At 37.0% G+C, this 13,414-nt stretch overlaps 1 protein-coding gene across 1 annotated transcript in view; it reads left to right on the top strand.

The window, feature by feature from the left end:
* LOC122812682 (tissue alpha-L-fucosidase-like) overlaps positions 1–13,414 on the top strand; it is a 453,601-nt gene that overhangs the window by 346,213 nt on the left and 93,974 nt on the right. The window contains exon 7 of the mRNA XM_044084826.1: positions 3,100–3,199. Coding sequence (XP_043940761.1) covers positions 3,100–3,199 — 100 coding nt within the window. The remainder of the gene's footprint in view (positions 1–3,099; positions 3,200–13,414) is intronic.

Below are 13,414 nucleotides of genomic sequence, written 5' to 3'. Positions count from 1 at the left end.
CCCTCAGAGACACACACTCCAGAGATCTAAACCTTGTCATCACAATGAACAAAACATGCTGGAGGGATAGGTTCCTGACCCAGAGACTCCCCAGACTCTGGAATAGACTGCCCATACATGTCAAGCAGAGAGCCTCTTTGGCCCTCTTTAAAAGGAACCTTGATGATTGGAAGATCGGAAATTCACCCCAGGAATCAGGTCAGTCGCCCTGCGGGTCCAGGGAAGTAAATACTGTGGGAAGAAATAGCCAGGGAATTGTTATGGCTAGGCTTATAGGCCCTAGGGAAGATAGTCAAGTACCAGCCTATGAACTATGCCAAGTAAAAAGAAAAGTGATAGAATATGTTTACACTGTCAAGAAGAAGAAAGTACAGAACACATATTTTTGAAATGTAAAAGGGTACAACAGTTGTGGGAAAAGCTATGTCAAAAAGGTTTTTTGGATATAAAAGAAGTGGATAAAATAAACGTGGATATGATTAAATATTGTTAAGATAAGAATAAAAGTAAAACTATGTTAAAAGAATAGATAAAAAGTTATTTTTTGTTATATGGAATGAAAGAATAAATGAAATTGTTTAATGGCAAATGGATTTTAGTAACAACATTAAGTAAAATCAGATGGTTATAGAAAAGGAGTGGGGGTCTAACAGGAATGAAAATTTAGTATGATTGTGTAAACAGTTTTTGTGTGTGTATGTGTGTGTATGTATATATATATATATATATATATATATATATATATATATATATATATATATGTGTGTGTGTATATATATATATATATATATATATATGTATATATATATATATATATATATATATATATATATATATGTATATATATATATATATATATATATATATATAAACACACACACTCGCACACTTGTAAATATTTTGAAAATAACAGTTATTTTTGTATATAAATAAAGGACCCTACTCTTTTTGATAGGTGCCTGGAGATCTTTTACATCCACCAGAGCTACCACCAACTGAAGCTGATGCGGCCTCGGTTACTGAGTCAGCTAAAGGATGACACACTCAGGAGTACAGCACTCTTCTTATGCTGCACTGCAATGACATCACCTGTCATCTGGTGTGAGAATAGATCCCACAGCCTTCTACACCAAAGGCAAGTGTGTTGCGTGTTGCATCTTGCGTCACTAATACTGCACTGCACAGAAGATTAAAAAAACAAAAACAGGAATATAAATTAAATTTTTATGACCTTCTATCAAATTTATTACAAAACACTGCAAGTATTAAAAGCTAAATCTAACCAACTACTCTGTTGAAGAAGTGTCTACAAACTTTAGTATTAAAATCTATGGCAGAGTTGCTCAAAATACACAGTTATTGTTAAATAGTTTTCACTGCCAAAATTATGTTGCAGACTACTAATTATTTGCCTAGCAAATGTTATTGTACTATTAGAGTGTATGTTTTGTTTTTATAATAGTTAATATGTTATAAACATTTTTCAGTAAAACGTGTTTGTAAAAAAAAGAAAATGTAGGCTAGCCATAGCATCTTATTAAACATTTAATTAATGAGCAGTAGTGTCTTATTAAAAAAAATAAGCCGCGGTGGTGCAGCGGTAGTGTTATCGCCTCACAGCAAGAGGTTCTCCCGTTCGATTCTTGGCTGGAGCACCTTCTGTGTGGAGTCTGCATGACCTGCCTGCGGTCGAGTGGTGTTTAAAAGACGTGTGAATGGGCGTGCCATTGTTGAAGGTTAGGCATCAGGCTGGCACCTTGGCACCATAAAAAAATCAACTGCCAATCATTAGTGGACCGGAGTTCTGCTGTAGCGACCCCTAACCAGGAAAAGCTGAAAGAAAAACAACAAAAACAGTTTCTTTTAAAAAAAATGATTCCTTGAGAAGCCATTGTTCTACCTTTGTTTAGATCCTTTATACATAATTAAAGGACAGTTCCGGTATGTTTTCAGCATAAGGCATTATTTGTATAGTAAGAATTCTAGGTCTTAGAGATGGTGGTATGATTTTTGGCACTCGTGAATTGTGAGCTGTCAGTACCATAGAAAAATTGTTCTAGCTGTAAATGTTCACAAGAATTTAAGGTAAGAATATAGGAATGTAAGATCATTTCCTTCCTCGTAGCCCTATATTTTATCACTTTTGAGAAAAATAGTGCTGTCAGATCTTATAAATTTCCCACAAGGGCTTCCTTGATGTTCAGCAGTAATTTAGTCCATTCTGTATAGGTTTGGCAAGATGACTTTTTACATTGAAGTCACTAAATAATGACATACATTTGGGTTTCTTTCAGCAGATGTATGTTAAAACAAACTTTGTTACTCTAACAATCTTCTAAGTTTATATGAGCAACATTTAAAATATGTCCCTATTTCTGGACCTTTGTCCCCCTGCTTTGTCAGCCTTTGCCCAGATTTCTTGCACTAAGAGGTTGAGAGGTATGTGCTAATCTACTGCAATCAGCCTTCCACATCTGAAGTTAAATTATTAGCTGCCAACAATGTAAATATTGCACCAGGCATTATTTACATCTGGACTGCCACTACTGATTCCTTTTGTGCCATGGTTAAGACACATGTGACACTGGAGTGGCTAGAGGTATGGTAGCACAAGACCAACCATATTACTGTAAATTCACTTTTATACCTATTCTTGCACGCAATATTACATTCTGTTTGTCAGCAAGAATGGATGTATGTTCTGAACAGAAATGGAACTACAGGTAAATGGAATGTGTAAAATTTGGACTGATAGTACATCCATTCTGACATAAACAAATTTTCCTTTTAAAACTCTGTCTGTGAGGTGAGGGAGGGATTGGGATGTGTAATGCATCAATTACTGAGCTCTGAAAGTATTGAAAATATGTAGTAAAAGGCTTATAATTAAAATATAGTGGCTAAGATAAGCTTTTCACTGTCTCATGCTGTTATTGCATGTGTCCTAAGTTACTGTTCTTGTCTTAATTATGAGAAGTCAGTGGGATATTAACTTTTCAAACAACATTCAAGAGCTACCTCTTGGAATTTTAAGTTATATCACTGATGTATCCTACCACTGTATACTTCATAAATATTGTATACTTTTTCCATGTACAGGTACACCTCAAGAAAGTCTTTTGTTTATGCTATATTTTCTGACTGGCCAGCAAATGATATTTTGAAACTACCATCTCCTAAATCAAACACGAACACTACTGTAAGTTGCATTCTTCCAGAGGTAAAACTAGTTTCATAAGTAAACAGTCTATACTTTTTTGCATCCTTAAAGGTAAAGCTAATGTTTAAAATTGATGTAATAGTGATAAATATTTTAAGAGTGCAATTTTATTAGGATATCCAAAATTAATATATACACTATTCTTGATGCATACAGAAAAAACATGCAAGTTGTTGATGAGCTCCATGGTGTAGAAGGGTAAAGCCAAACCTGTGTCACAGATGTCCTAGACTTGATTAACAGCCTAGGCAATGGAAGATCTGCTGATTAAAGGAGAGAAGTAACTAAGCAATGGCTGCTCTTCTATCTCAGGGTGAAGGATGGAGTGCATATGCCTGGGGAGTACACTATGAGCTAGAAACCCTGGTGAAGACTACATATCATGTCAAGGTGTTTGCTTGGAGGATGGGGTAGGGATTTCTGAGGGGGTATGTCATCTAAGTATGTGACAAACCATTGATAAGGCCCATCACACAACTAATTCTTCAGTTTTTGTGGGCATGTACTGTAGGGAAAAAAAGGTAAATGTGTACACCAAACATCCCCTTAAGGCTGCCTTGGTGATGGTCATACCAAGACTGGCTCTTGCCTGGATAATGAATGAATGCAGTCACCCAGATCAGCTAGATGGTCAGTGGGTATGGGGGGTGGGGGTGGCAAAAGGTATTTTAAAAAAGGAAAACAAGCATTTTAGATATTCTTCAAACTCAGTGGCAGGGAATCCGCTTTTAGTTTAATGTGTTTTATAGTCTGTTGTAATTACATTCATGGGTAATATTTAATATTATGAAGTATAATTTAGTAAGACCATCTGTTTCTTTTTTCAGTTAAGCAAAATATTTTCATTGTTTTCTTTTATTGTGTTTGGGTATGTACTCTCAGGCTGAGCCTGTAAAGAACAATGCAGTCAGGGCTTTTTCCTTGTTATGTATACTCTGTTTTCATCTCCTTCCGCAACTTTTCCCATAATTTACCCTCAGGCTGCTAGAAAGAAGCTTGTTCCAGATATTAGACCAGTGGGACCACAAATAGGTTTATCAATGTGTTCTTTATTGCCTCATTTCAAACACAACAAATTCTGTCTCCCTATTTCTCACATATTTTTTTTTTAATTTCATGTCTTCTCAGGACTATGTTACAGTCTTCTACACTTCTTTCATCGCCCATATCCGTAGCTATTTCATCTTATAGTGTCTCCATAGAAAATAATGTTGTTATCAGTTTACATGTTAAGGCATAATTAATAGGTATTGCTTTTACTGTTGTTTATCTTGTAAATTGCCAGGTCCTGAAAATCCATGAGAATTTGTAATAAGTTTCCTAAATCTCTTTCTGGCTCCATAGTATACAGAATCACATCATCTGAAAAAAGCGCATTTTTCTGCTCTACCTTCCACCACACATATTTTATAGTAAAGTTCCTTATCTTTTTACTTAGAGATTACAAATAGCAAACAGTAATATGAACACTGTGTGTCTGTCCATTGTGCTTGTACTAATAATAAACTCCTGTGAGAGAGCCCTTCCTGTCTTCATACTAGTTGTCAGTTGATAATAAATGCCCATTGCCACCTTGATTAGTATGCCTTCTCAGCATCAAACCTTACCAGTAGAAGATACTTTCCCTTTCTCTCTGCATCCTCTTGAGTCATCATAGCTGTGTTTATATTGTCAAAGGTTTGTCATCCTTCAGCAAACCCACGCTGAACTATATCTGTTAATTTCTGGAAGCAGTTTTGCTACCCTGCACATTATAATCCATGTAAAAGCCTTGTATCTCGATTTAATACTGATATTGATCAGTATGACCCTGGGTTTACTGAATCGTTACTGTCCTGTGTTATTTCATTTATCACTGCCGTTCTCTAGATCCTGTTACTTACTTCTCTCCTAAGATTTTATTAAACAGATTCTGCCAAACTTTCACCAGGTCCATACCTCCTGCCCTCTAAACCTCAGTTGGTAGTCCATCTTCTCCTGGGGTTTTTCCCATGGGCTGGTCTTCTAATTTGTTCTTTTTCTTCATTTAATTTATTGCGGCTGCCATACTTTCCGCTTCCTGCTCTGACAGCTTAAGGAGATTCATGCCCTTCATGAAATATGCCATGTGGTTTATTCCATCACTCATCTTCTCTACCTCATATAATGCTATATAAAAATCTCTGAAAAACCTTCAGAATATTTATTGGGTTCTTTTCCAGCCTGCCTGTCTTAAAGTCCCTGATGTCTACAGTCCCCTCATTCTGCTTTGTGTTGTCTGAGTTTCTATACCAACATCTTTTGTGATTTAAAACTCTTTTCAGAGATTATAACAGCAGCTTTCCTTCTCATTAATTTTCTGTTAAGTAGTGTTCTACCCCTGCTTACTAACTTCCAAGTCCCTAATCTCTGCTGGACTTTAGCTGTCTTACAATGCTTTGCAGCACTTTTATGCTCACAGTGTCTGAAGGTATATTCTAATAACACTTTTTTGATGCAGCTTCTTCAGTTCTATCTTCAGTGCTTCCCACCCCTTTACTGTATCCCTATTAGAAAAGTGTAATTTCATTAAAGCTAAGCAGCGGTGGTGGTGCAGCAGTTAGTGCTGTTGCCGCACAGCAAGAGGTTCTCCAGTTTGATCCTCAGCTGGGGTGCCTTCTGTGCAGAGTCTGCATGTGGTTGTGTGGGGTTCCTCTGGGTGCTCCAGTTTCCTCCCACATGCCAAAGACATGCTGTAGGTGGATTGGACACTGTAAATTGGCACTAGGTGTGTGTGTGTGTGTGTGTGTGTGTGTGTGTGTGTGTGTGTGTGTGTGTGTGTGTGTGTGTGTGTGTGTGTGTGTGTGTGTGCCTTCTGTGGAAGGTTGGGTGCCGGGCTGGCAAATCAACACTGGAAAACTCCACTGCCAATCATGAGAAGACAAGGTGATCCGCTGAGGTGACCCCTAACTGGGAAAAAACAAAAGAAGAAGAATTTCACTAAAGCCAATTTCATGTTTTCAGCAACCTCATTATTATATTTCTCATTCCTCAGCTAATAAACTGGGAAGTGACACTGCTTTCTTTTGTGTTCATGTGGTAATATTTAGATCTCAAGTAATATTGGAGAATGATCTGTGAGGCATATTGAATGGGTAACAAAAGGCTTCACCAGGTAGCTTTTCTCCTGTAGTATATAACCCTTATATAATTTTGCCTTTGTGAAAATTTGCTGTATTCCATTCCCCTGTATAAGATGCATTCCATATCCACCACCCCAAAGTCTTCAAGTAAAATTTTAACATTTTCCCACCTTTAGATGCCCTTACCTTCCTACACCTTTCTGAGACATCTTTTCTGCTGTGACTGTGTTCTTGTCTCCACATTATCAGTATTTTCTGTCAGTAACCAATTATCTCACTGAGCACATGATTTAAGTCATTCTGTCCCATTTGGGGAGCTATATATGGCCCAATGAATGTAGTTCTTTTTCCAATCCATTTATCTCTTAACATCCCAAATCTACCCAAGCAGTCTTTTTTTTCTTTCTCTTTTTTGGCTAGCTTAAACATTTCTGTTTATTAGCATTAATATTCTCCTTTTTCTTGCTATCATATATTCTGCAGAATACCCTTCCCTAAATCCCTTCCTTTTCCATTATGCTCTTTTGATGTCAGATGCGTCTTCTGTGACATTACCTTTCAAGCATCCACTTTCCTAATATATGTAAGAATTTTGTCTACTTTTGACTGCCTGGTAAAACCATTTACATAACATGATATTAACTTAAGCACCATACTTATGTCAGTCCTTAAATGTCCTTTTTACTCTGCCCTGACAATATTCAGTTGTTTTCTTCCATTGCAGGACTACCTCCACCCAGCTGCCACTGGACATATAATGTGTTATCTTTCCAGTTACTCAGTTACTAGCTTTTTCCTGCTGTATTTTATTTTTCTGAGATCCCACCTTATCCCAAGCTTTTATAGATTGCTTATAGATTCCCTTTGTGAATTCCATGGGCATGCCTCTGAAATTATATACAAACAAAATCATTCCTCTATTAACTATATACAACAATTCACAGATATTTTCTTTAAATATTGAACATCTGCTCTAGCAGTGACTCCTCCCATTTTTACTAATTCAGCAGTAACATTTGCATAGTTAACTGCTTTGACTGTGCTGGATAATTTCATCTTTTTACTTTTCCAGTAATCCTCCACTTTCCTTCCAGGCAGCTTATACTTTAGTATCCACCCCAAACAACTGCATTTATTTTCTCTGTGGACTGCCTTAGCTTGGTAAACAAATGCCTCCTTCAACTTTTAACTAAGCGTTAAACACAAAATCCATGCATTAAGTTCCCCTCCCCTCCCTTAGTCTTCACTTCAAAATTTTTGTAAAACTTCCTACTCTCAACCCAGTCCTGCTGTACCAGCAACATTGTCTATCATCTCTTTTTCATCTCCAGTAATTAGATTTTAAAGGGAAACATTTGTGAGATTAGAAAGACGTGGAAGACTTGAATATAGCCTCTTGGGATGGGTATCTGCATAGCAATATGATGTAAATTTCTGAGGAAGACATCTGTGACTTTTAAGGCCAAAATAACCATAATGCTAATGACCCCTAAAGTCCACATGCTTACTGGTGGTGGAAAAGGCAAAAAGTTCAAGCTGAAAACTGTGGAGAAAAACAATTCTTCTTCACCTCACTCTTAAAATCACCAACTGTACCAAGTCCTCTCATTCCCCATCTGGGTTAGTCTGTTGAAGTAGCTTATCTCCACACCATCACAAATAACTCTTGAGTTCTTGTTACCTGTGACAAAGCTCAGCCTACCTGTGCTTCATGGCTCCTGCATAGGCTGTGTACTGCATGTACCTGAGGAATATTTTGCCTTACCTTCTTTCATTCAGCACTTCATTTCCCGCATGGCTTTGCACAAGGCTTACATTTGCCTTTGTGCATTATGAAAAAGATAAGACCAAAACAGTGTGTTTACAGACCACAGCTTTCTGTTTTTGTTGCCAAACAGAAAGCTGGAGTTTGTACAGTACTTTCCAGATTACCAGACAAAGATTGAGATTTCCAGAGAGTCCAAAAAATGGATAGGTGGCAGCCCTCTGAAAAATAGCATACAAAACCCACTGTGACAGCCACAAAATAGAAACCATTCTGTTTTAACTTAATAATACTTAAATATTAAGTAATTTTACCCAATTTTTAACCTTAATCCCAAATATTTAAGGATAACCTTTCTTTTACCTTTCTTGCCTCTACACTGAGTGCAGAAGGAGCAGCCCAAGACAAGGAAAATACCTTGTAAAAGCAATAACATTTTTACAAATTTTACATTACAGCATACAGAGAGGCTGATGGTTTACATTTTTTTACTGTAGTTTCAGTATCACTGAGAATTGATAACTGACCAGGAAACACAGTCTCCTTTATTCTTCTCTTGAAAGGATGGACGTCCTTGTGTCTGTTGTCCATCTTTTTTTTTTTTTTAACAAGGAAGGGTTTCAGTGGTGTTCTTTCAGAAAATATGTTCTTCTGGGCTGGTTTTCTCTCCTTTCTCTCGCACCCTGACTGTAGGAACCTTCTTTGTCTTTGTTTTATCCATAACTTCTTAATTCCTGCAGAACAAGATTTCAGGGAATAAGAGCTTCATATTGCTATCCTCAAAATAAACAATTCTAAACAAATATGCATTACTTTCCTTTACATCCCTCCTGGCAACAATACAGCTGTACTGGAAGACATTCTACATTGGATATCCATAACATTTCCACAAGAAAACATATTACTAGGTGATATGAATATCGATTGGTTGGACATAAACTCTAACTCCCCTACATCTAGCATGAACTTACATGGTTTCACACAACTAATTAATAGCCCCACACATTATAGCAAGACATCAAATTCTCTGTTAAACTGGATCCTAGTATCAGACCCTAGTAAATACTCCACCACAGGTGCAATGTCAGACTCTGTCAGTGATCATCTCCCAATCTAGACTAGACATCTCACACATCCAGTTAAACAGCATATTTATAAAACAACACACAACCTTTCCAAGTTTGACTCAGAAATGTTCATAACTACACTATTATCTGTTAGCTTGAACTTCCTAAAAATCTTCCCTTTAGATGATGCTGTAATTGAACTCAGTGCAACTTCTCTAACTATCCTAAATACCCTTGCACCTTCGAAAAGGAAGAGACTAAAAACAAATAATGCAGTATGGCTGTCCAAAAAGAGTAGGATGCTAATGCAGGATAGAGAAAAAGCATGGAAAGAACAGCAAAAATATAAAACACCTTAGTATCCTGAAAACTTCATTATGCTTTGCAGTTGCAGTAAAAGGCAAATAAAGGAAGACAAAAACTATACTATAATAATAAACAAAACCCTAAAAAACTATGGTCATCCATTAAAAAAAAATCTTACATCCCAGCCAAAAATTCAACCCAAACCCCCCTTCTGATAACTCACCACTCGAAACTTCAGTACAGTTCAATTGTTATTTTATAGAGTATATAGTATCTCTAACTAACAATTCCTTAACATCTAATTCCAACCCTGCCCAGCTGCCACATATCACCACATTCACTTTCAACACTGTGCCCAAATCCTACATAAAACTACTGTTAGACTTAAACCATGCTCTTCTTCAGCTGATGACCTTCCCAAATGAGTATCTAAAAATAGCAGCCAGCAGCATTGTCTATCCTGTCTCAATCCTTATAAGTAGGTCAATCCGGGAATCCCTCTTTCCCTGTTTCTGGAAAAAGTCACACATTATCCCTCTGCACAAAGGAGGAAATTCTACAGAAATTAATAACATTAGACCAATAGCAGTCTTATCTCCCCTCCCCAAAATACTTGAAAAATGTATTCAAAAATGATTACTAGACTATCTCCTGCAGGAAGAACTCCTATCCCCTACACAACATGGATTCCGTCCTTTCCATAATGCTAGCACTGCCCCTCTAACCTATATAGAAACTGTCAATAAATCTATAGATAATGGCAAATTAGTCTCTTCCTTATTTCTTGACTTGTCTAAAGCCGTTGACACAGTTTGTCTCAGCAAACTTCTACTTCAAATGTCCTCACCAAGTTTCTCTCAGTCCACACTTCTGTGGTTCAAAAGCTACCTGTCCAGTAGGTATCAGTCAGTAAAATGGCACTCCACATTCTCTCCTTACCTCCCAATCACCACCAGTGTACCACAAGGCTCTATCCTTGGGCTCCTCCTCTTTAACATTTTCACCAACACCCTCTGTACTTCCACACAACAGGCCACCCTAATACAGTATGTAGATGATTCCACTCTCATTTGCACATCTGACAACATGGTACACCTCCAAAAAATTAGTCAGGAAGCTTTAACAGCCACCGAAACATGGCTTCGTAACTCACAACTCATTCTCAACCCAAAAAAGACCAAACTACTACTTTTTCCCCAAATCCCTCTCTCATGAAAAAACAAAATTTAAAGACCTCTCTCTTGATAATATAACCATCAAAGTCACTTCTGATAGGAAACTATTAGGAGTGATAGTTTATAATAATTTTACATTCGACCTGCATATACAAAATTGCAGAAGAAAAACTCATCAAAAACTAGGGATACTTTACAGTGCCAAAAGCTTTCTCACCGAGGCGACCAAAGCAACACTTGCCGCTGCTTATATCTTCCCCAGTCCACTTTATAGCACTCCCATCCTTAATACCCTCCAGGGTTCACAAAAATTAAAACTTGAACAATAGTATAACAAAGTTGCTAAATTTGCAGCACATACACCTTTCAGAACTGACCACTGTATAGCACTGAAAAGCCTTAATTGGTTAGAACTGCCATATCAACTAACATATACACAACTTCTTACCACCTATAAAATTATCCAGCATCCATGTGCTTGTCCACCACTGAAAGAAATATTCTACACAACTATGTTCCCAGTCAGTCATTGCAATCCAGTAACCAAAAACACCTGTCTGCCTATAAACCTAGCAAATTTGCTGGGCATTTAGTTTGCACTCATCCGTACCTGTATCCATCAGGTCTATACCTTCCCTCCCGTCTTTCAAAACCACCCTGAAAGACTTCCTAGCTAAACTCTGGCTTTTTTCTTGCGCAAAACCAGGATAAACTATATCCCTAAATGTGAACAAGTGCCTTTTCATTCTTTATACCTCCTTACTCTCCCTTCTTCATTTACTTCCTTACTGCTGTCTAATTCTCTTTCCTGACTTTCTGTCTAAATATATCACAGGCCTGTTTTTCTCTCACTTCATATTACAGTTCCTAATTGTAATAGATTAATTTACATTGAATTTCTCTGTAAACTGTCTAAAATGTCTCTAAATGTTAAATAATTGTCATATACCTTGTATTCAATTCATATTCAATGTTTTTTATATTATTTCTATCTAATTTGGTGTAATTATTTAAACTGCAGATGCTTTTGTTTTATTTTTGAAAATTGCAAAATTATTGTTCTTAAAATGTTTTTCAATAATTTGGAGCTTTTCTCCCTGGGCCTCCACTGAAAATGGGCTTCTTCCCAGTTGGATTTTCCCAGTAATTAAATGTCAATCAGTCAGTCAATCAGTAAATAAATAAATAAAGGTGGGGGGGGAGGCAGGAAAAAAATCTTCATGTTAACCAGATAAAACAGCTTGAATCACAGGGCATTTTCTCTGCACAGTCTAACAAGGATGAATTTGTTTCTTCTCTGCCTTGGGTGTGTGGAACTCTCATTTGCCAAAAAAACTTTATTAGCACTGACTAGCAGCTTATTTTTCCCCTTTTTTTCAAGAGACTGGATAGGATTTTTTCTTGCAGGGAGTTATTCTGCAACTTCACCAGTATTGGACTGGGGTTTCTCCTTGCTGCTTCTCCAGATACATAATTTCTGTGCACCCTTCCAGTTAAAACCACTACCCCTGACAAATCAGTCCATTTGGCATGTATGGTTTCTCATAAAAGCTACATAGCAATTTATTCCAGCTTTTCATGTGAATGAATAAAACAAAGATTCTTTCTCCAAACACCATCTTCCATGTCTACAAGTATTCCCTCTTATTTGTTCTCGTACTTTCATTTCCACTAGTTTCTCCTCTTGTTCTGTTCCAGCCTTCTGGGTTGCTGTGATCTCATGTGAGTATCAGGTAAGGTCTCATTTTTTTCATCATCTTGCTGTCCAATGTAATGTAACCAGATCAAATTCCACAGAGCTTCTTTACCCCCTCATACATCAGTATTTTACTATATAGATGTCATTTCTAGTTCTTTTTCTGCAGCAGAGTTACTTCCCTTAAGTCTTCTGTCATGTTTCACTACAACCAGGGAAAGTTTTCCTTCTTCCAATCTTACCCTTTTTCCTTTGCTTAGACTTCCAGTGTGACTGGGGACTGTTAGCATTTAATTGAATATATTCACACAAATACTGGCTTTTTACTATGTTTTATCATTGCTCACATGGGACAGCTGGTTCAATTGTACTTAACTGATGAACACCATATTGAAAGTTTTGTCCTCCAAGAACCCGTTTACATCAGTAACTCATTCAACATATAGACTTCATCTCTAGATCCATAGCTTCTTATCTGAGTGTTTTTGTTAGTTTGTTTTTTCTTTCTAAAGTTAATTGTCTGTTTCTGAGATTTGATTTCAAATCTGGTAGAAGCTATTCGGATGTAGATCTCAACCTTTTTGATTTAAGGTCTTCTGCCAAAGGTAAATGTATCTTCACCTATGGTGTAACCCAGTAGTTAACAAGTCATGACATTTTTTTTCTGTCATTGTCCCTTTCACTGAGGTCTTGCCTTCGTCCAAAGTCTACACAGGGGCTCTGCTAGTACAGTAGGAAGTCTATGAAAAGTTACACAACAGCTTCAGTTTTGCATTATAAAATTCACAAAGTCTACATTAGGGAAACATTCCGATATCAGATATTATCATTTCTGAAGTAGTGGTGTCTAGTATAACTTTGTCTTGATTATCAGTGACTCCTGGAGAATTAGTACAATTCATGGACTACACACCAAGCCAGTTTGAATGAGCAGCAGGAAAAAATGTTTTCACCTAAGGAATGAGCAAAAAAAAAAAAAACATTTTACAAGTAGTGAGCAAGAAAGTACTCTGGTTTCAATGAAGATTTGGTAGTCTACCAAGATCCACCTACATTTTATATAGTAGTGTGATGTCTTATTTTT

The sequence above is a fragment of the Protopterus annectens genome, chromosome 1.part1 (genome assembly GCF_019279795.1).
Source record: "Protopterus annectens isolate FY-2018-M chromosome 1.part1, PAN1.0, whole genome shotgun sequence".
Taxonomy (NCBI): Eukaryota; Metazoa; Chordata; order Ceratodontiformes; family Protopteridae; genus Protopterus; species Protopterus annectens.
The sequence above is the reverse complement of the archived record's forward strand: the minus strand, read 5'-3'. Positions and strand labels throughout refer to the sequence as shown.